Source organism: Citrus clementina, unplaced genomic scaffold, assembly GCF_000493195.1.
Source record: "Citrus clementina cultivar Clemenules unplaced genomic scaffold, Citrus_clementina_v1.0 scaffold_2, whole genome shotgun sequence".
Classification (NCBI taxonomy): domain Eukaryota; kingdom Viridiplantae; phylum Streptophyta; class Magnoliopsida; order Sapindales; family Rutaceae; genus Citrus; species Citrus x clementina.
In genome coordinates this window covers 5,322,647-5,345,780 of record NW_006262688.1, presented here as the reverse complement: position 1 = coordinate 5,345,780, position 23,134 = coordinate 5,322,647, and the positions used below count along the sequence as shown (strand labels likewise).

Here is a 23,134-nt window from a genome sequence, read left to right as displayed (position 1 = left end):
GCTTTGTGAAATTGCATTAGCATAGAGTTGCCTCTTTCAAAATTATGACCACTAGTATTAAAGCCTCTAGGATATGTATTAAACATCATTTCTCTTCCAACATTTCTGTTTCCATTATGAATATGTCCATGATATCCTCCATAGCCAAAACCTCCTTTTTTATTATTCCCTCTGACTTGAGAATAATTGGAATTCATCAATCCATAGTTAGCATTGAACATGACTTTAGTATTCTAACTGTTCTGACTTTGTTCTAATCTTGCCTCATGTGTTAACAGTAAGGCATAAGCATCATTATAAAACATCTTATTAGCTGTGATAATAGACGCAAGATCTAGATAACCAGTTCCTAATCTATTTAGAACTTGCATTAACAGATCCCTTTCTGACATAGGACTGCCAGCACAAGCAAGTTTATCAGCTAGTATTTTGACTTTTAAACAATATTCCTCAACAAACATGGATTCCTTTCTAAGCACATTCAATTCATAGCAAAGTTGCATTATTTTAGCTTCAGACTAAACTCCAAATTATTTATCAATAGATCTCCAAGCATCACGTGAATTGTCCCAATTAAGAATAGAACTGAGAATACCTTCATTAACCGATGACAAAAGCCAGCCAAGTAGTATTTGATCTTGAGCTCTCCAATTTATGTATGCTAGATTATCTACTTTCTGTACTGATCCATCAACTGCTGTTTGAATGATATGTTGCTCTGGTATGATATGATTTTCAGATATGAAATCTTCAAGTCGATTTCCCCTGATTGATGTAAGAACTTGTTTTCTCCAGATTAAGAAATTAGATCGATCTAGTTTTATTGGATTACTAAATGAGAATGAGATCTGTGAGGATTGATTTGCATTTGTTGAATTTGAAAGTGTTGTTGGAACTAGCCATACTGGCTCTGATACCATGAAAGAAATTAAGAAAAATGTTGTTTGGTTGTTGAGAAAATATCTCAGAAAATTTCCAGAGAACTTCCAGAATACTTGTATTATTTTCTTAAATCAGAAATGTTATGATTACAACTTATTTATACTCGATGCTTAAGCATTACTAGAGTTAATGATTAACTGATTCAGAAGAATCTACACATGCTCAACTACAACTCGATATACAGAGTAAACATAACAGACTCTCAACTACTTAAGCTGAGGTGGCAGCTGAGTTGTCATTCTGCTCATACTCACCTGACGTCACCAACTTGTTGGTTTTCCTTAGCTTGAGCAGCTTCCTCTTTTTTGCACAGTGAGCTTCTCTAACAATATATGATTCTTTAACAGAAGAGGAGGTAATGAAAATAAATGGCATTATTAAAGATATTAGAAAGGAACTAGAAAATGTTAGTGAAACATTATCTCAGACTGGCAACAAAGTTGACTTATACTTTTCAGAAACGTCTCCTTGTTCGGATGAGGCTTTGTTGCAGTTAATGGTAACCATCAAATCAACAACTTTGTCAATGAACTTCTGGGATTTTAATGATGAGGTTGTCAATGCCGTTGGTGATTACAAAGTATCTAGGAACTTGGCTCCAGTACTCGAAAAATTGATTGCTAAATATGGTGACATTGGTGCCAATTGTGCTTTAAGCCAAAATGTAATGACAGGTTTCCTTGTCACAATATGTGGGGTTCTTCAGAGCATGTGCAACACTCAGATTAAGGACATCACGGATGAACTAATGTTCAATTGGTGGTACCATCTCAAAGTTGTGCAGCGTGGAGGGCTTGAAATTTATTTTGCCTTTAATCGTTTGAAGAGAATCGTTGACGCTCGCTGCAGAATTGATCATGCAAAACGTTACGAGAAGAGTAAGCTATACAGGATCCATGAGGACATGGCTGCAGCCACTGGAGTGATTGATGAACAGATGGCAAAACTAGAGGAACTGAAGAAGCAAGCACAGCAGGTAATATCTACTTATCATCCGGAGAAATCCAGAACAGAGGCAGCGGTTGTAAGTGATGCTTTGGAGTTGATTTTGACGAATGCTGGAGCTAGATTGTTTTGAGATCTCGAATTTACTAGGCATTTAACAAATTTTTCGTAATCGATAATAACTTGTAACGAGCTTTCTCTCCTTATGATTTAGAATAAATGTAATGATAGAATTTAATTCACAAATTAATCATTAAATTCAATTAGTTTATGTATAGAGTTACCTTACTTTTTAAATTAAAAAAAAAAAGAAAAAAAGAAAGCAAGCTAGTCATTATAAAATAAATAAATAAACGCATGTATATATATATATATATATATATTTCTTTTTGTAAATTGATGATGATGCTTTTGCAGAAGGACCAGCTGCTGAGATGAGAGAAAGAAGTGCTTCTCCATCAAGAGAGAGTGAAAATGTTTGACATGTTAACAAGAGTGAGAACGAGAAAAACAAAAGTGTTGGTGTTCTTTTCATTTGAGCCATGGGGGAGAGGTATTGGTTTCAAATGGTGAAGTTCAAGATAAAAATGAATGTTATTTCTGAGGAAAATGCTGTTCTTGGCAATGGTGACGACGATGGAAGTAAAAGTCCAATCTAGGGGGCAACATACATGTGCGAAGAGATTGTTTTTTTAGCTGCTGGTGGTGATTTTAAAGAATGCTTAAACTTCGCACTAAAGAGTTGAACAACTTGAACCCCATTTGCATGTGCAGAAAAAACCAAGGCAAAAAATTTCCTAATGGATGTCGTAAATCATCCATTAATGCAGGATTTTATTGGACAAACAATCAAATGAAAACTCAAAAAAGTTCAAGTTCAAAGATCAGTACAAACCATAAAACTATACCTCTGGCTAGCTAGTGCTGAACAACAGAAAATGATGAAATTGCAAAGCTTTTACGGCCAAAACATGGCCGTAAAACATTTGCAAGTCAAAAAATAGAAAAGCAAAAGTACCTGTAAATGATGACGCGGCGTTGTTATTAATTGGTCGACTTTGCTTCTCAGTTCTTTCTATCTTTTGAAATTTGAATAATCTTGCTTTGACAATGAGCCAACATAAGAACCGTTTGATTTAGTCGAAGTCAATTGAGCAGAAGTTGAAAGAATATTGAGAAAAGGACAGACACACTCTCAACGTTTAGGTAAAGGGACAAAAATCCCCTAATATTTTAAAAAAGATATTTACACCCTAATTTATTTTAATTTTACCATTATACCCTTCAAGCATATAAAAAAAATTATTAAATTATTTAATTTGTCTATATATTGTTAATAAAATTATAAATATACCCTCATTGCCTCATTATTCTATTTAAATTTTTATCAATAACTAATTTTAAAAAAAGACATCTATACACTTAAAAATATTATAAAAAAATTATAATTTTAAAAGTAAAATTGGTTATTAATACCATAATAAATAACATAGAAAATTAGTTATAAATATACAAGTTTAAATGATTGACATGTGGAGAATTAAATATACAAGTTTAAAGTTTAAATAAAATTGGTTATTAATAACCAATTTTATTTTTAAAATTATAATTTATTTACAATTTTTTAGGTGTATAATTTTTTTTAAATTGATTATTGATAAAAATTTAAATAGAGGAATTGGGCAATGAGGGTATATTTATAATTTTTTTTTACAATATCCAACTTGTCTATTTATAATTTTATTAATAATATATAGACAAATTGGATAATCTAATAATTATTTTTATATGCTAGAAGGGTATAATGGTAAAATTATAATAAATGAGGGTGTAAATGTCTTTTTTGAAACGTTAGGAAGATTTTTGTCCCTTTACCTAAACGTTGGGCGTGTGTTTATCCTTTTCCCAAGAATATTTCCTCGCCTTCACTGCAACGAATTTATCATTTTTCCTAGTCAGTCAATTTTTTTTATATAATTAAATTAAATAGTTCTGGATAAAAATTTCTTACATTGGTTGCACCCTGCCACAATTTTGGATCAATTACACAACAGTCCATATTTTTCTCGAAAATTAAAATAAAATTATAGGTTTCGAATTTTCAACACATAAGCCCTATTTTGGAAATTACTTTTCCCTCTTCTTATCGATCCCTCTCCTCCGAGTTGCTTTTCTTTTTTGCCCTTTTTAATCTTTTTTACTTCTTCTCTCCCTTTTACTTTTTTTTTAGAATTTCTAAGATGATTTTATTTTGCTAAATTTTCAAAGACAATAAGAGGGATTTGTAGTAAATCATTCAATTGGATTTGATCTGTCATTGGCTATGTTTGGTCTCATGTTTTCAAGTTGATTATGCTGCATGATTGGATGGTGATCTCCTAAAGATGGTAAGTTTTTTTGGCTAATTTTTGACACAATCAATTGGTTTAATAATTAATTTTTGTCGATGCCCATAAAAATTTATTTTTACTTTTATTGAGAATAGAGATTAAATATTCAACTTTTATTACTCTTTAATCTTTTCCATAACCCAACTGGATTAGGATCCTCTCCATCTAAACAATTCAAAACTTTTAGAGATTTTGTGCCACCTGTCTTTTAGTACTAATGTATGATTAAAACTTAATTACGTTTACATTTTAATGAGTGGGGTTATTTGCACTCTGAATATTACTTTGGACACTCTACTACTTTGCACACTCATACACTGATTATAAAAAATTAAGTTTTATTTCGTACACTTTTTTAAATCAATGAAGTGAATTTTAACTAAAGAAAAGATAGATAAAAAGAGGAACCTAATCCATCCCACCTACCTTAAATTTCAAAATGAAGATTCTTAAAAGTGGTAAAATTCTATTTAAATTTGATTGAACAAGTGCGAACTCTAAAATAATTTATCTATCTCTTATTATTACTAAAAGCTCGAACTATGAATTTTGGCCTAATATGAAAATAACTTAATTAAACACTGAATAAATCTTTTAAATTTTGGCCAATTAAAAAAAAAAAAACTTTGCTTTACTTGTTTCTCTTAAGCCAAAAAAAAAAAAAAAGACACAAAATCTCTTCTCAATTTTCATTTTAGTTCGAACAAATCAAATCAATAAGTTATTAGAAACCTTTACATGAATTATATCATTTTTAAACAATAATTAATAAACTCACATAAGTCTCTATAGATTTTATTAAATATACATGAAATGAAAAGGTGTAAATAATTCTACGGAAACAACAACTCCTCTTCGTTTCCCAATTCAGTTATAATATTATGTACCTGCTCAGTGTATATCGCCAGATATAATTTTTCAAAGACTTGACTAGGGTTTCCCATTTCAGTTATAATATTATGTGCCTGCTCAGTGTTAATATATGTGCTAGGTAACTATGCCGTCTATTTTTTTTTTTTTTTTGAAAAAAAATATGTGCCAGATAGAAGGAATAGGAAACTATTAATAGGATAATAACAGATGAAAAATTTTAAAAAATGCTGATAAAAATAATGAGTTCATACATTATTTTTGTACATTTTATCTGTCAGCAACTCAGCGTTTTCCAAGTCTTTTGTCTTTTTTTTTTTCATTTTTTATTAAATACAAAATATCTATTTTTTCAGTGCGAGTTTCCAAATATAATCTGTACCAATGGCTGCAATTCAATATTATTTCTCAGACTTTGACTTGGGCTTTCCCAATGTGAAATATGATTCGCAATACAATATAATTTCTCATTCGATTAAAATTCAAATCAACATCAGTAAATTATGTTATTGAATGAATTGCAGAGAATGAGCAAGTGATTACTTTTTAAGTGGAACTGGCATATCAAAAGTTTGCAATGTAATTTCTTTTTTAATAATAATAACGAACTGATTAATTTATTGATTTTATTTATAATGTTTTTCTATAAAAATTATTGATTTTATTTATAATGTTTTTCTATAAAAATTATCAGCTAATTAATAAAAAAATTCATTGCATGGTTAAATATTTGTCCACATGCAATAAGTAATAATAATTAAAGTCAGCCATATCCGTTGGATTAGTTTTCATTAGAGTTAGTAAAATTGGTCACTGGGTCGTGTTTGTGTAGTGTTAAATTAGGACTGATTCATGACTCATTTTATAATCATGTCAAAATATCCAGACCTAATCTGACATGAAAAATAAATATGTTTATTCAATAACTTACTTAATACCTTTATATTTAACAAGATTTACATCAAATATTTATAAGCGCCTTTTTTTTAAAATACGGACACATGTTAAGCTGTGCGGTTTAAAAGAGTTATTTTTTAATGCACTATAAACTAATGCGTTTTAATAAAATTAAAATTTGACTCAATTAAATCTTATGGTTTAAAAATATTTACTCAGGGAAAAAAAATGAGAGTGTGTAGAACCCTATATATATATATATTCCTTCTTCTCATACAGGCGCCCACTTTCACACGTGTATTTGTCTTGCAGCATAAATTTTCTCCAAAACTTGTCCCACAAGCTTAACTCTTGCAATATAGGACAATAATTTCACAACAAAGTTTCTAACATAGGGCACACCACAAGATAGAAAAAAACATATAAATCTGCAAAAAAAATTCTAGTGATAATTTGATTAGCAGGCTTGGATGAATGAGTCAAAAAATTGATTAGCTGGCTTGGATGAATTAGTCAAAAAAAAAAAATCAGGTAAGGAAATTAGGTCATGTGGGGTTAATTAATGGATAATGAGAAAGAAGAGATATTCCAGAAGAGATATTCCAACCTATTAAAATATTTTCTATACCTATTATTTTGATAAAAAAATTATTACTAAATTATATGTGACTTAAGTTACTATAATATATAGACTAAAGGAGCAAATTTCCTTCAATACCTGATAATGACGATTATATCCTTCATCTTCAAGCTTTCAAACAACCATCCGATACTTGCAAAAGACACTCCAAAGATTAAATCAGTGTTTAGTTCCCTAGAAAATACAAGAAAATCAAGGAGAAAATATATTCTTGAGTATTGTGAGTGTTTTTAGAATCGGTTAAATCTATCCTGAGAATTTATGTCGGGATCTCTTTAAAATAATTCAATATTTCCATTTATAGAGACTTCAGTTAGGAGATCACAATCATTTTTTTTTCTTTTTGAGTTCTTTTCCTTTTTGATTTAATCTGGCTTTTCTATTTATTTATCTACCATGTGACTCATATGCTTTTATTTTTTGTGATTTCTTTATCTATTTTTATTGCATGCATCTGGAGTCTTCAAATCTGTGGTGCTTTTTCTAATACGTGGCACGGTATAAGTGGGCAAATTTATGATAATTGGGTAGAGAAAATAAAATATTCACTTAAAATAATCTTATTCTACCCCTTCTTTATTCTATTTTTAAATTGAAAGGATGCCAAACTTTCGTCTCTCGAGACTGAAGAATACAATTAGAGAGGCATCGTCTTTCGCCCGATCCTTGGGTGACTAACACTTTGATTCTTGTTAAAAATTGTTTTTACAATTTGAGTTCCTATTTTTTAAAATACGTATTTTAAAATTTGTATGTTCGGTGTATGTGAGAATATTTATTGTGAAATGAAATTCATTATCTTCGTTTGAATCAATCAAGTTTCTAAATTCATGTATGATAAAATGAAATTAATTTGCTATATTTAATAAATTTAAAATAGCAGAAACCTAATTGTCCCAAAACAAAAACCAAAATCAAACCGACTTAGTTGGGTTCGACTTGATTTGAATTTAATTTGAATTCTTATAAATTAAACCAGTCAATTTTACTACATTGTTATTTTTTTAATACCATCTTCTTAGATTAGGATTACTAGGCAATTTTCCTCTCCGTCGGAGTTAAAAGAAATGCAATGATAGAACTTAGAATATCCAATCAATATTAAAGGCGATTAATTTATTTATTAAGTTCCTAACTTTGAAAAAAAAGAAAGCAAATATGACATCACAATTAACAATAAATAAATATAAATTGAATAAACTCCTAGCCAGAAATCAATATAAGCCCATTGAGCTACTAAATGGATATGGATTTGGGGGAACACTCACTTCAACAACTCCTTCAAGCATCTGTAAAACTTTCTTCATTGTTGGTCTAAGAGATGGATCCTCTTGAATGCACCAAATGGAAACCATCACAAGCTTCCCTAAACATTCTATATCATTCATGGCTTCCTTGTCTTCCCCAACCAAAACATTCAATTTCCCATTTCTGTAGCAATCAAAAGCCCAATCTGTTAAAATTGCATACTGTTCACCCATTTCAATATCAAAACTTTTCCTGCAGGAAATGATTTCTAGCAACAAAACACCAAAGCTGTACACATCAACCTTTGCTGTGATTTTTGAGTTCCTAAACCATTCAGGAGCTACATACCCTTTTGTTCCTCTTATAGCCGTCTTAATAGTTTTGCTCTGATTCAATGTCAAAAGCTTTGCCAAACCAAAGTCCGATATCCGAGCAGTGTAGTAATCATCAAGCAATATGTTCTGAGGCTTTATATCACAATGGATGATCTGAGCTCTGCAATCTTCATGTAGGTACAGAAGCCCTCTTGCAATCTGAAATGCAATGTTAGTTCTGAGGTTCCAGTTAGGCTTCAAGTTTCCGAAAAGGAAACTGGCTAATGTTCCATTATTCAAGAACTCATACACCAACAACCTGTTCTGGCCTTCGTCACAGAACCCGAGCAACCGAACAAGATTCTTGTGATGAGTCTGGCCAATCACGAAGACTTCATTCTTGAATTCTCTTTCACCATCTTGAAACACTCTATCCAATTTCTTGACTGCAACTGCAGTGGTACTTGTTCTTGTTGTTTGAATGACACCTTTGTAAACAATACCAAAAGATCCTCTGCCGACTTCTTCCTTGAAGTTATTTGTAGCTCCCTCAAGCTCTTTGTAGCTAAAACAACGCAAATTTGTTTCAATGGTGCCATCGCCTGGACTGTTTCTTATCCATTTCTTCTTATAGATGAAGGAAAAACCAAGAACAAATGCACAAACCAACGCAAAATTCACAAACACGGAGCTTCCTAAGAGTACTGATCCTGTGGCATTCATCATCTTACTTTTTTTCTTGTCTTCAGGATCCGGAGGACGAGGGACTGATGGAGGATCATCACCTTTATTCTTATATTTTATAAAAGCTTTGCCAGCAATACGGCTATCTGTCATGCCATTGGAGAGAGGCAGCTTCTTGAACCAGCAGCTACCGTCATTAAAAATGACCGCAGCACAGAAACAATCACTCAAGCAAGTGTTTTTGCACTGCACTTCATTATAGGGCTTGAAACGCTCGTAGTCTGACTGAGGCCAATTTATATTTTTAAGCTCATGAAAATCAAATAATTCTTTGTTATAACCCTGCCCTCCTCCCCAGCAGCTCAATTCAAAATCTGGCCTGCAGCTTCCGTACCTGTCATTCTCATCAAGTAAAGAATACCCTTTCGGGCATGCACACCTTGGCCTTCGATCACTATCTAAGGTGCAAATACTGTTATATCCACAAGCACCACTTCCCAAGCCTCCTCCAATATCAACACAAATATTTTCAGGCTCAGACCAGGCAACAGACCAGTTTCCATTGCCATTCTTTGGATAAAAATATTGCGCGAAAACACCATCAAAATTGAGAGTTGCTCTGTAGTAAAAGTCTGCTGCTGGGACTACTCTTTCTGTTGTGAGATCAAACCTCCCGCCATTTCTTCTCAATATGTACATGTAACCAGACTCATTGAACATCACTCGGTAACCGGAATTTGATGAGTTTGCAGGATCATAAGTACCACTAGTGTAGTAAGCATCATAAGCAAAACCAGTAGCCAAATTTGCAATATTGAGAACAAGATTACCATCTTCAAGCAAGCGAAATTGGAACCGTCCTCGGGAGAAATTGTTCTCCGATTTTCGAGAAAAAAGTCCTTGTTCAGTCTCCATCATTTGCCCTAGCAGCAATGTATCCGTAGGATTGCTGAAGCTGTCCCATAACCTGCCAGAGCTGCTGCTTGCAAGCACAAAATTGCCTGTATCATTCATATGGCCAACAGCGACTGTACCAATATCAATTTTAGAGCTCCAAACTTGTTTGCCTTGAGGATCATTAAGCACTAGCCCTTGATCAGCAGTAAGCTTTACCTGTGATCCTCTTGGGACAGCAGGATTTTGATCTTTATTATCTGTGTACCAGACAACAGTTTTTTCAGGTATTTTGTTGTAAAATATTGAAAGCAAGAAGAGGTCATTGGTGTTGTTTTCTTCGTCAAGCTGGTGAAATCCAAATGCAAAATCACCAGAAGGAGAAAGCCACGGAGAGCTATTAGTACCTGCTGTGAGAGTTGCACCCACAGGCACAGTTCCATTGTTTTGAGCGATGGCTAAATGTGAAAAATATGGAAGCTGAAATAATAAGAATATGAAGTACAATCTAGCAGAAGTCATTGCAATAGCTATTTGGATAAACACTTTAAGAAATTATATATCGTAATCATAGGCAAAATGGTTAGAATGAATCATGAAATGAGAACCAAGAGGAAAGAAAGAAACATTGACAAGTTAAAAAATAGAAAAGTAAAACTTTGACAGCCAATATTGTTATCAATTGATAACTTGCTTCATTTAGTTTCTATCTTTGAATAGTCTTGCCACGACAAGGCGACAACGCGGTAACATTGAACTCGAGGATCACAGTGAATTGACTTTGATCATTCAAGGTTAATTAAGCAGAAGTTATAAGCTGAAAGCATTTTTCCTCCCTTAATTGCAGAGGATTCAATCTAAAATATATGCTGGGACGTGAAGTCCAGCGGGATGTTTCCTAGAATTTGCCCGGACTTATAAAAGTTGAAATCCAACCCAAAATCTAAAATTAATGAAAATAATAAACAAATAAACGGTCACTGGAATTTAGTCAACGCTGGCCGGGAAGCTCAAGTCAGAAATTTCTGGCCACACTGAGTCCAACGGTGGCTGTGGTGACCTTTCACGCGCGGCGATGGCTCCGAATCGAGCTCCCAAAGCCATAAGTCTTTCAATGGCCGATCAACAGCAAAACGATGTCCCCGGCGGCAGTGGATAGTCAGAAATGGCAGAGGACAGGGTGAGGAACAAAGCCTAGCCGGTTACGTCACCAAAAACCGGTGGAATCAATGGCGACGAAAACGGGCGGAGCCGCGGGTTTTCAAGCTTCGATCGCCGGCGTTCCGGTTGGTTTTCGGCGGCTATGATGGCCGAGAAACCACGGGCAGATTCTAATCTTCCATTTGGTACCTTTCTCGGCCGAAACGGTGGCAGGAAATGGGAGATATGGCCGGGTTGATTTCGGGTTAAACGGGTCGGGTGTTCGGGTCTGTAGTTGGGTCGGTTTGGCAGCTTCTCTCTCACTCTCTCACACATGTATCTCTGTTTTCCAGCTCTTTTCTTTTACTAATTCTAACTTTTAACCGCCTCATTTTTATTCATTTATTTAATTCACATATGTTACATTAAGTACAAAGCATGTGGTTTGGATATTGCAGCAAAGGTAACTGAGAAGCACGTGGTTTGGATATTGTGGGTAATTTTTGTGCTCGTTGTGTTAAGTGTGAGATCAACTACCACATCCAGTGTGGTGATCCAGTCTCACTACCACCAACTGTTGTACTGAAACACTTGGTGCAGATAACTCAACTCTGTTTTCCTGTGACGCCTGTAAGAAAGAAAGGAATCCAAAACATTCCTACTACTACTGAGCTAAATGTGAGTAGTCGTCTCATGTGCGCTGTGTTATCACCAAGGTACAATTGGTGGAAAGAAAGAAACTGAAACATTTTTGTCACCAGCATTTCTTGATTCTTCAAGAGAACGGTGATGTTTGTTGCAGTGCTTGCGAGAACTTTATCCAGGGAGCATCATACGGTAGGATTTCATTGAACAAACAATCAAATGAAAACTCAAAAAATTTAAGTTGAAAGATAAAAACAAACCAGAAAACTATACCTCTAGCTAGCTAGTGCTGAATAACAGGAAATGATGAAACCGCAAAGCTTTTATGGCCAAAACACGGCAGCTTATGCATAGCATGAATGTTGGACATGATATAGAAGTGGTGATAATGGTGGCGGTGGTGGTGGCGATGGCCGGAGGTGTTGGCTGTGTGTTCGAGTTTTGAGAGCTAGTTCAGTTTGTATGTTTGTTACTAAGGATACTTGAGGGTGATGAGAAAGTGTAGTTGCAATTAAAGTGGAACTTAGTAGAAAACGAGCAACACCAAGCAATTTGAAGAAAATAATTGTGCTAGTAATCATATCATATGATTGATTCTTGCCATTTTGGGGCACATCATACCATTATTTGCATGAATTTAGAGTGATCGCAAAAAACAACTTCATTTTGCCTTAAACATCCAAAGTTAAGAATATTTTTGGAAACGTAATAAATACTATCCTAAAATTTACGAGTAAACGTACTTTACATGTGCCTTTTACAAACAGTACCGATCAAAGTCCGAACAACAAAAATTGTATAACATGATGATAGGCAAAAGTCATTAAAATAATTGATGATATCCACTATTTTTTATTTAAAAAGAAATAAGTTTACTCTTTAGTGAGATCTATAGTGAAATCCACTTAACCTGCTCAAATGCTGAGATGATGGCCGGCTGTATACACGCTTTTCTCTTTTGGAAAAAGACTTCATGAATCGTGAGAGATGATGAGGAGAAAAACATTTACAAGTCAAAAAATAGAAAAGCAGAAGTACATGTAAATGATGACGCGGCGTTGTTATTAATTGGTCGACTCTGCTTCTCAGTTCTTTCTGTCTTTGAATAATCTTACTTCGACAACGGGCCAACATAAGAACCGTTTGATTTAGTCAAAGTCAATTACGCAGAAGTTGAAAGAATATTTCCTCGGCTCAGCTGCAAAGAATTTATCATTTTTCCTAGTCAGTCAATTTTCTTTTTTCTTTTTCAATAATTACATTGAAGACTACTGGATAAAATTTCTTGCCTTCGTTGCACCCTGCCACAATTTTGGATCAATTACACAATAGTCCATATTGTTCTTCAAAATTTTAAAAAAAATCCTAGGTTTCGAATTTTCAACATATAAGCCTTAATTTGAAAGTTACTTTCTCTCTCTTCTTGTCGGTCCCTCTCCTCGCGTTGCTTTTCTTTTTTCTTTTTAATCTTTTTCACTTTTTTTTCTCTCTTTTATTTTAAGAATTTCTAAGATAATTTTATATTGTTGAATTTTCAAAGACAACAAGAGGGATTTATAGTAAATCATTCAATTGGATTTGATTTCTCGATAGCTATGTTTGGTCTCATGTTTTCAAGTTGATTTTACTGCAATGATTGAATGGTGATCTCTCGAAGATGGTAATTTTTTTTTTTTTTTGCTAATTTTTGACACAATCAATTGGTTTAATACTAAATTTTTGTCAATACCCATAAAATTTACTTTTATTTTTATTGAGAATAGAGATTGAAGATTCAACTTTTATCTCTCTCACTCATACTCTCCAATCCTTTCCATAACCCAACTGGATTGAATCTTCTCTATCTAAACTATTCCAAGTTTTTAAAAATATTGAGCCACTTGTCTTTAGTGCTAATGTAGGAATAAGGTTTAACTATATTTGTATTTTAATTTATTAATCATGAATCACTTGAGTGAATTTTACTAGGGAAAAGATAAGATAAAAAGAGGATCCTAATCAATCCCACCTATCTTAAATCTCAAAATGAAAATCATTTTAAGTGTGCAAATAGTAAAACAACTTATCCATCTCAAATTGCATTATTATTATTAAAAGCTTGAACTATGAATTTTTGGCCTAATACGAAAGAAGTTAATGAAATACCAAATAAATCTTTTAGCTTTTGGCCCATTAAAAGAGCTTTGCTTTATTTGTTTCTCTTAACTATACGGAGACACAAAATCTCTTTTCAATTTTCATCTTAGTTCATAATAATCAAATCAATAAGTTAGTAAACATCTTTACATGAATTATATTATTGTTAAACAATAATTAATAAACTAATTATAAGTCTCTATAGATTTTATCAAATATACATGAAATGATAAGGTATAATAATTCTGCCAACACTTAGGTCCATTTTCTTTCCATAATAAAACTAGAGAAATAAAAATAAAGGAAACAACAATTCCTCTTCGTTCCATTTCAGCTATAATATTATGCAACTACTTAGTGTATATCACTAAGTATAATTTTTCAAAGACTTGATTGGGTTTCCTAGTGTTAAAATATGTGATAGGTAACTATGCCGTCTGTATTTAAGTTTTTTTTTAAAAAAAAAAATTATGTGTCAGGTAGAAGGAATAGGAAATAGAGTAATACTAGACATCCCAACATTTAAGTCCAAATTTGAGTCCTAATTGATGTGGCATTCATCCATTAGATGGTGATTTAGTAATTTCAAATTATGAATATAATCATCTAATAAATAAATAACATATAGCATTAGAACTCAAGTTGAGACTTAAATGTTGAGATCCCTAACATTACTGAAATATTAATAGACAATAACAGATGAAAATTTAAAAAGAACGCTGATAAAAATAATGAGTTCATACAGTATTTTCGTACATTTTATTTGTCAGCGTTTTCTAGGTCTTTTGCTTTTTTATCATTTTTAATTAAATACAAAATATTTATTTTTTCAGCGTGAGTTTTTAAATTGGATCAGGATCCTCTCCTGATCTGATTTTTATCTGAGCAAGTGTTATTTAATATGATTGATGGTTAATAAATGAAAAAGAAAAAGTAGTTAAATCTTAACCATTCATTAATACTAAAATAAAGGTGGCACAAGATCTATAAAAGATCAGAAGTACTCAGATCAGGAGAGAATCTCAATCCTTTTAAATTTACTCTGTATGCATGGCTCCTAGCAATTCAATATTATTTGGGCTTTCCCAATGTGAAATATAATTTAGCAATACAACTTAATTTCTCATTCGATTAAAATTCAAATCAACATCAATAAATTACATTATTGAATGAATTGCAGAAAATGAGCGAGTGATTAGTTTTTAAGTGGATCTGGCAGATTCAAAAGTTTGTAATTTAATTTCTTTTCTAATAAAAATAAAGAACTAATTAATTTATTGATTCTATGTATAGTACTTTTTTATAAAAATATCAGCTAATTAATTAAAGATTCATTGCATGGTTAATCACTGTTCCATATGCAGTAAATAGTAATAATAAAAGTCAACTATGTATGTTGAGTTAGTTTCCACTAAAGCTAGTAAAATGGATCACCGGGTCTTGTTCATCTAATGTCAAATTTATCTTGATCCAAACACAACTCATTTAAAAACCGCGTTAAAATTCTTAGGCCCTAATTTGACAAGGAAAATAAATGTGTTAATTTACTCAATATCACACTTAATATCTTATATCTAACAAGATTTACATCAAATATATGCACTCCATAGCGCTGGTACTCTCATTTTTTAAATGCAGACACATGTTAAGCCGTGCTGTTTAATAGAGTTTTTTTTTAATTCACTATAAAGTTGTGTGGTTTAATAAAATGAAAATCTAACTCTATTAAATCTTATGGTTTAAAAGCGTGTCCACATGAAAAAAAAAGCGCACCTGCATTAGAGAATGACTCCATACATACATACATACATACATACATACATACATATTAGCCTAAAGGGCTATACATAATGTAATTTTGATGATAACAAACATGTGTATTAAGTGATTTAATAAATATTGTATTTCACATTTTCACTAGTTTTTGAAGGGTAATATTTATGCAAGTGAATCAAGTGAAATCAAGCTCAAGACACTCAACAGATAACGGTGAAATCAAGAATAAAGCTTAAAGCTCAACGGACAAATTATTGCGATAAATTCTTGTAAAGCCGATATGATTTAATTGATGCATGATTTAGCATTTGAGAAGCTCAAGAGATTAATTTAATTAATTACTTTTCATAAACTAAAATGTTTTATCTTTATAAGATAAAGTATTTTGTGGTTTTGAGTATTTTGGACTTAAATGGAAAGTTTTGCAATCTTTGATTTTAATAAGTATTATTTTGAATTCCGAAGTTAGACCTTTTTGAAAATATTTGAAATTTTTAGGCCATACTATAATTTATGAACAATTTGGACTAAAGTGAAAAGTTTTGAGACATTTGAAAAATATGGGTATTATGTTAAATTTTGAAAAAGGACCTCTTTAAAAAATAATAATATATTTGGGGCCATAGCATAATTTCAAAAAGTTTTTAGAAAGACAATCATTATTAAGAAATTATGAAATTGGACCTATTTGTAAAGTTTTATAACATTTTAGGCCATAATAGAATTATAGACAGTTGTGGGTCAAAGTGTAATTTTTTATGAACAGTGGTACTGTAGTAAAAATCAAATTTTAACGATAATATCACTGTTACAAGCGGCTAGCTGGATAAATCAAGCAGCTAACCACTTGGTTGTTGGAATTTGTCTATAACGACTAGTTTTCGGGGTTTAACTATAAAAACTCAACTTCAACTTCATTTTAAGAACAAATGCAAGCAAATATAAGATCATATAACATATATTGAGCTTCCAAAACGCAAATCATTATAGATTGAATCATTTTTTAACTATTATTTGCATATCCACTCTCCAAGAGAGTTTTTGTTGTATTCATATTTTTCTTATCAAATTTGTGCGTGTATAAGTGTGAAAAACACTTGTGTAAAAAGATTGGGGAAATAATCTCTTGATTGTAAAGGTTCATTGACACCTTGGAAGTCAATTGTAAGAACTTGAAGTCTTGGGAGGTTTGAATAGTGAAATCCTTGAGCTTGGTTGGCTTGGAGGCATAGACGTAGGCGGGGATTGCCGAACCACGTAAAAATATGTGTGTTTGTTTTTATCATCCCTTACTCTTTTATTATTATGCTTTTTTGAATTTATTGTTTTCTATTCCATTAAGGCGTTAGATTAATTTGTTGTGAGAATTGTATTGCATAATTTTTTTAAAAAACTCAATTCACCCCCTCTTGGGTTGCGTAATTTACATTTCAATACATACATACATACATATATACGAATATATATATATTCCAGTCCAGAATTTTGAAGTGCGGGAACGTTAGAAAAAACGCATAAATCATGCGGTTTAAGCACTTCAAGTTGTAAGTCTTTAAAACCTCGTGATTTTAAAACTTTTCCGGACTTTTCCCGCACTTTAAGATCCTGAACTAGAAAACTACTCTCTCTCTCTCTCTCTCTCTCTATATATATATATATATATATGTATGTATGTATGTATATGTGGGTGCCCTCTTTTCACACTTGCGTTTGTTTTATAGCTTAAATTTTCTCCAAAACTTGTCTTACAAATTAAACTCTTGGAACATACGACAATAATTTCACAACAAAGTTTCTAACATAGGGCCACCACAAGATAGAAAAAACCATATAAATCTTAAAAAAGAAAAATCTAGTGATAATTTGATTAGCCGGCTTGGATGAATTAGTCCAAAGAAAACAAAATCAGGTCAGGAAATTAGTTCATATGGGAGTTAATTAATGGATCAGGAGAAAGAAGCGACATTCTAACCTACTAAAATATATTCTTTACCTACTATTTTGATAAAAAATTTATTACAAAATTATACGTGAGCTAAGTTACTGTTATATATAGACCGAACGAGCAAATTTCCTTCAGTACCTCACAATGATGATTATGTCCTTCATCTTCAAGAATCCAAGCTTTCAAACAACCTTCCGGTACCTGCAAAAGGCACTCTGAGGTCAAATTAGTGTTTAGTTCCTTAAAAAATATAATAAAATCTAGGAGAAATATAATCTTGAGTATGAACAGTGTTTTTATAATCAATTTAATCTATCCTAAGAATTTATATTTGGATCTCTTTTAAGCAATTCAATATTTCTGTTTATAGAGACTTTAGTTAGGAGATCTCAGTCGTTCTTTTTCTTTATGATTTAATCTGGCTTTTTATCTATTTATCTATCATATGACTCATATGTTTTTATTTTTTGTGATTTCTTTATCTATTTTTATTGCATATATCAGAAGTCTTCAAATTTGTGGTACCTTTATTGATACGTGACACGATATAAGTGAAAATAAAATAGTTACTTAAAATAATGTTATTCTACCCCCTTTTTTGTTCCATATGTAATAAATTGAAAGGATACTAAGGGTGCATTTGGTAATCTTTTTTATTGAGTGTTTTTTATTTTTCAAAAATGAAAAACACAAAACATGTTTAGTTAAGTTATTTTCTGATAATTAGTAAAAAATTAGAGAATAAAATATATATTTTTTAACTTTTGTAAAGAAAACTCTAGAAAGCCAAATTGGAGTTCTTGACTTTTTGAAGAACAATGAAGAATATAAAAAAGATAAGGCAAAAAATTGGTGCCTGGCCCACCATCTTATTTATTCAATTACTATTTTATTAATTCTTTATTCAATTACTTCCACCTTATCCCCTCAATAATGTTTATGTCAATTTCTATTTGTTATATATTTGAGTTTCTGATCTTATTATTATTAAATATCATATAGCCTTTTTTTTTTTTTATTTGTAGGAAACGCCCTTCATGTTGAAGTGATAGATGTAGATACTTGGGCATGTTTTGGATGCAAATATTTTCTACTCTTTTGTATTTTATATTTTGTGTTGTAAAATATAATTAGCACAAATGAACTATTTAAATTTCTATAATAAATATAATTATAATAAGAATTTTTATTTTGTTATATGCTAATTAATTCTACATTTATTATTTTATTTTAATTTCTTAAACTTAATAAATTATGAGAGGGTTTTCTGAAAATTATTATTACTATATGAAATTTGATTTCATTTTGATTAAAAATATAATAATAGAAGATAAAATGTATAAATAAATTGAAGAAATTTTTTATAAAAAATTCTATATTTTAAGACAAACAACCAAGTTGTTATTATTTTTCACATTTTCAGATAAACAATCAAACGCAATTTTACTGTTTTTATTTTTATATGCTGTTTTGAAAACAAATTATCAAGTAATTTTTATTTTTAAAAAATAACATCAAAAACATCATTCTCCTTCTCTAAATTAAGAGTAAAAAAAACTAATTAAGGAACATCAGCAAACGCACCCTACATTTTCTCCCGGACTGAAGAATACAATTAAAGAACACTAGTTAAGGAACATTAGGAACTTTGCCCCACCCTTGGGTGACTGGCACTTTGATTCTTGTTAAAAACTGTTTTTACAATTTGAGTTCCTATTTTTTAAAAACGTATTTTGTATGTTCAGTGCATGTGTAAATATATACTGTGAAATGAATTTCATTATCTTCGTTTGAATCATTTAAGTTTCTAAATTCATGTATGATAAAATGAAATTAATTTGCTTTATGCAATAAACTTAAAATAGCACGAAATCCCAATTTTCCCAAACCAAAAACCAAAATCAACCGACTTGGTTGGGTTCGATTTGATTTGGATTTAATTTGAATTCTTATAAATTAATCCAGTCAATTGACTCAATTCCACCATTTGTTTTAGGTACCATCTCAGAAGATCTCATCAAACCACAAGCACGCGTGTTTGACTTGGGTTGATGACATGCATTTCTTCAAACTTGTCAAGCATGCATGAATATGAGGTTTTTAAACTTAATTGTTCCTTTTCTTAATGAAAAGTATTTTTTTCAACTATGTACTAATTTCAGTTCAATTTGAAACGTGTTGCATTGCTTTAAGAAAACATAAGAAATGAAATTGGATTTTTATTCAAGATGTAGTATACACATCTTTTGAAATCCGGAAAAAGAAATGGGACGGGATGCAAGAAAAAAAATAAGAAATGAAATTGGAATTTCATTCAAGAACAAAATAGTATAAACATCTTTTGGAAGTCGGGGAAAAGAAAAAAATGGAATTGGCCAAAATGATGATGCAAATTAATCCAAAATAAAAAATACAATATAATTGCTCACTTCATATATGTACCTAGGTTAATTAACATTGGCACATAAAGAAAATCGAGCAATTATGTCTCAATGGAACACCAAGTACGGTTGGATGGTTACAAGAACAGCGGATGCTCGTTGCAGAATTAAAAATGACGACAAGAGTGAACTATACAAGCTTCATGAGGACACGCTGCAGCTACAAGAGTGATTGATGAGCAATGGCAAAACTAGAGGAACTGAAGAAGCAAACACGGCAGGTAATATCTACTTATCATCCGGAGAAATCCAGAACAGAGGCAGCGCTCGTAAGCGATGCTCTGAAGTTGATTCTGAAGAATAAGGGGGCCGGATTGTTTTGAGAACTTGAATTTACTAGGCATGTAATAATTTTTAACTTGTAATGAATTTTCCCGTAAAACTCTAAGCGAATCCTACATCGATAAAGTACGAGAGAGATGCCAAGTTTATAAAGAGTGATCCACACCTTAATTAGCAAAACGCGTTTTGGGGTGTATGGCCACCCCAAAAACAAAACAGTGCGGGCTTTGTTAAATATAACACCTTAGGCGAATCCCATGTCGGCAAAGTATGGAAGAGATGCTAGATATATAAGAGGTGATCCATACTTTAATTGGCAAGATGCATTTTGGGGTGTATAAGAACCCCATAAACAAAATTGTGCAGACCTTATTAAGACCCAAAGCGGACACTATCTCACTAGCTCTAAGTTAGGTCATGACAATTCCTCTCCGTAGTAATTATCAATTAATCGTTAAAGGCGATTAGTTTATTTATTAAGTTACAATTTTTTTTTCAGAAAAAAAGAGAAAGCAAATTTGACATTGCAATTAACAATAAATAAATACAAATTGAATAAACACCTAGCCAAAAATCAATAGCAACCCATAGAGCTACTAAATGGATATGGATTTGGGGGAACACTCACTTCAACAACCCCTTCAAGCATCTTTAAAACTTTCTTTATTGTTGGTCTAAGAGATGGATCCTCTTGAATGCACCAAATGGAAACCATCACAAGCTTCTCTAAACATTCTACATCGTTCATGGCTTCCATGTCTCCCCCAACCAAAGCATCCAATTTCCCATTTCTATAGCAATCAAAAGCCCAATCTGTTAAAATTGCATACTCTTCAACCATTTCAATATCAAAACTTTTCCTGCAGGCAATGATTTCTAGCAACAAAACACCAAAGCTGTACACATCAACCTTTGCTGTGATTTTTGAGTTCCTAAGCCATTCAGGAGCTACATACCCTTTTGTTCCTCTTATAGACGTCTTAATAGTTTTGCTCTGATTCAATGTCAAAAGCTTTGCCAAACCAAAGTCCGATATCCGAGCATTGTAGTGATCATCAAGCAATATATTCTGAGGCTTCATATCACAATGGATGATCTGAGAGCTGCAATCTTCATGTAGGTACAAAAGCCCTCTTGCAATCTGAAATGCAATGTTAGTTCTGAGGTTCCAGTTAGGCTTCAAGTTTCCGAAAAGGAAACTCGCTAATGTTCCATTATTCAAGAACTCATACACCAACAACCTGTTCTGGCCTTCATCACAGAACCCTAGCAACCGAACAAGATTCTTGTGATGAGTCTGGCCAATCACGAAGACTTCATTCTTGAATTCTCTTTCACCATCTTGAAACACTATATCCAATTTCTTGACTGCAACTGCAGTGGTACTTGTTCTTGTTGTTTGAATTACACCTTTGTAAACAATACCAAAAGATCCTCTGCCGACTTCTTCCTTGAAGTTATCTGTAGCTTCCTCAAGCTCTTTGTAGCTAAAACAACGCAAATTTGTTTCAATGGTGCCATCGCCTGGACTGTTTCTTATCCATTTCTTCTTATAGATGAAGAAAAAACCAAGAACAAATGCACAAACCAATGCAAAATTCACAAACACGGAGCTTCCTAAGAGTACTGATCCTGTGGCATTCATCATCTTCCTTTTCTTCTTGTCTTCAGGATCCGGAGGACGAGGGACTAATGGAGGACTAGGATCGTCACCTTTTCTATATTTGATAAAGGCTTTGCCAGTCACACTGGTATCTGCTCTGCCATTGGAGAGAGGCAGCCTCTTCAACCAGCAGCTTTCATCTCGAAAAATAGCCACAGCACAGAAACAATCACTCTAGCAAGTGCTTTTGCACTGCTCTTCATCATAGGGACTGAAAAAATCGTAGTCTGACATAGGCCAATCAGTTTCTTTAAGCTCATAAACATCAAACAATTCTTTGTTATAACCCTGCCCTCCTCCATTGCAACTTAAATCAAAATCCGCTTTGCAGCTTCCATATTTGTCAGTCTTATCAAGTAAAGAATACCCTTTTGGGCAATCACACATTGGCCTTTTATCACCATTTAAGCTGCAAATACTGTTAAATCCACAAGCACCACTTCCCAATTCTCCATCAATATTAACACAAATATTGTCAGGCTGAGACCAGACAACAGACCAGTTACCATTACCATGCCTTGGATAATAATATTGGGCGAAAACACCATCAAAATTGAGAGTTGCTCTATGGTAAAAGTCTGCAGCTGGAACTACCCTTCCTGTTGTTAGATCAAACCTCTGGCTATTTCTTTTCAATATGTACATGTAACCAGACTCACTGAACATCACTCGGTAACCAGAATTTGATGAATTGGCACCATCATAAGTATGACTAATGTAGTAAGCATCATAAGCAAAATCAGTAGGCAAGTTTGCAATATTAAGGACAAGATTACCGTCTTTAAGCAAGCGAAATTGGAACAGTCCTCGCGAGAATTGGTGTCCGATTTTCGGGAAAAAAGCCCTTGTTCAGTCTCCATCGTTTGGCCTGGCAGCAATGTATCTGTAGGATTGCTGAAGCTGTCCCATAACCTGCTAGAGCTGCTGCTTGCAAGCATAAAATTCCCTGTATCATTCATATGGCCAACAGCGACTGTACCAATATCAATTTTAGAGCTCCAAACTTGTTTGCCTTGAGGATCATTAAGCACTAGCCCTTGATCAGCAGTAAGCTTTACTTGTGATCCTCTTGGGACAGCAGGATTTTGATCTTTATTATCTGTGTACCAGACAACGGTTTTTTCAGGTATTTTGTTGTAAAAAATTGAAAGCAAGAAGAGATCATTGCTGCTGTTTTCTTCATCAAGCTGGCGAAATCCAAATGCAAAATCACCAGAAGGAGAAAGCCACCGAAAGCTGGTACTGCCTGCTGTGAGAGTTGCGCCCACGGGTACAGTTCCAT

General features: G+C 32.6%; 1 protein-coding gene and 1 pseudogene across 1 annotated transcript; both read right to left on the bottom strand.

Annotated features, from left to right (window-relative positions):
* Positions 1-7,821: 7,821 nt before the first annotated feature.
* Positions 7,822-11,516, bottom strand: LOC18053035 (G-type lectin S-receptor-like serine/threonine-protein kinase RLK1). Its single transcript, XM_024191759.1, has one exon. It carries the CDS (start codon positions 10,344-10,346, stop codon positions 7,899-7,901), a length of 2,448 nt encoding a protein of 815 aa, XP_024047527.1. The 5' UTR covers positions 10,347-11,516; the 3' UTR covers positions 7,822-7,898.
* A 9,247-nt stretch (positions 11,517-20,763) lies between these two features.
* On the bottom strand, positions 20,764-23,134 carry LOC18053033 (annotated as a pseudogene).

What these genes read in the sequence shown, in the direction of transcription:
- LOC18053035 (XM_024191759.1), bottom strand. Translation starts at nt 10,346, where the DNA reads ATGACTTCTGCTAGATTGTACTTCATATTCTTATTATTTCAGCTTCCA.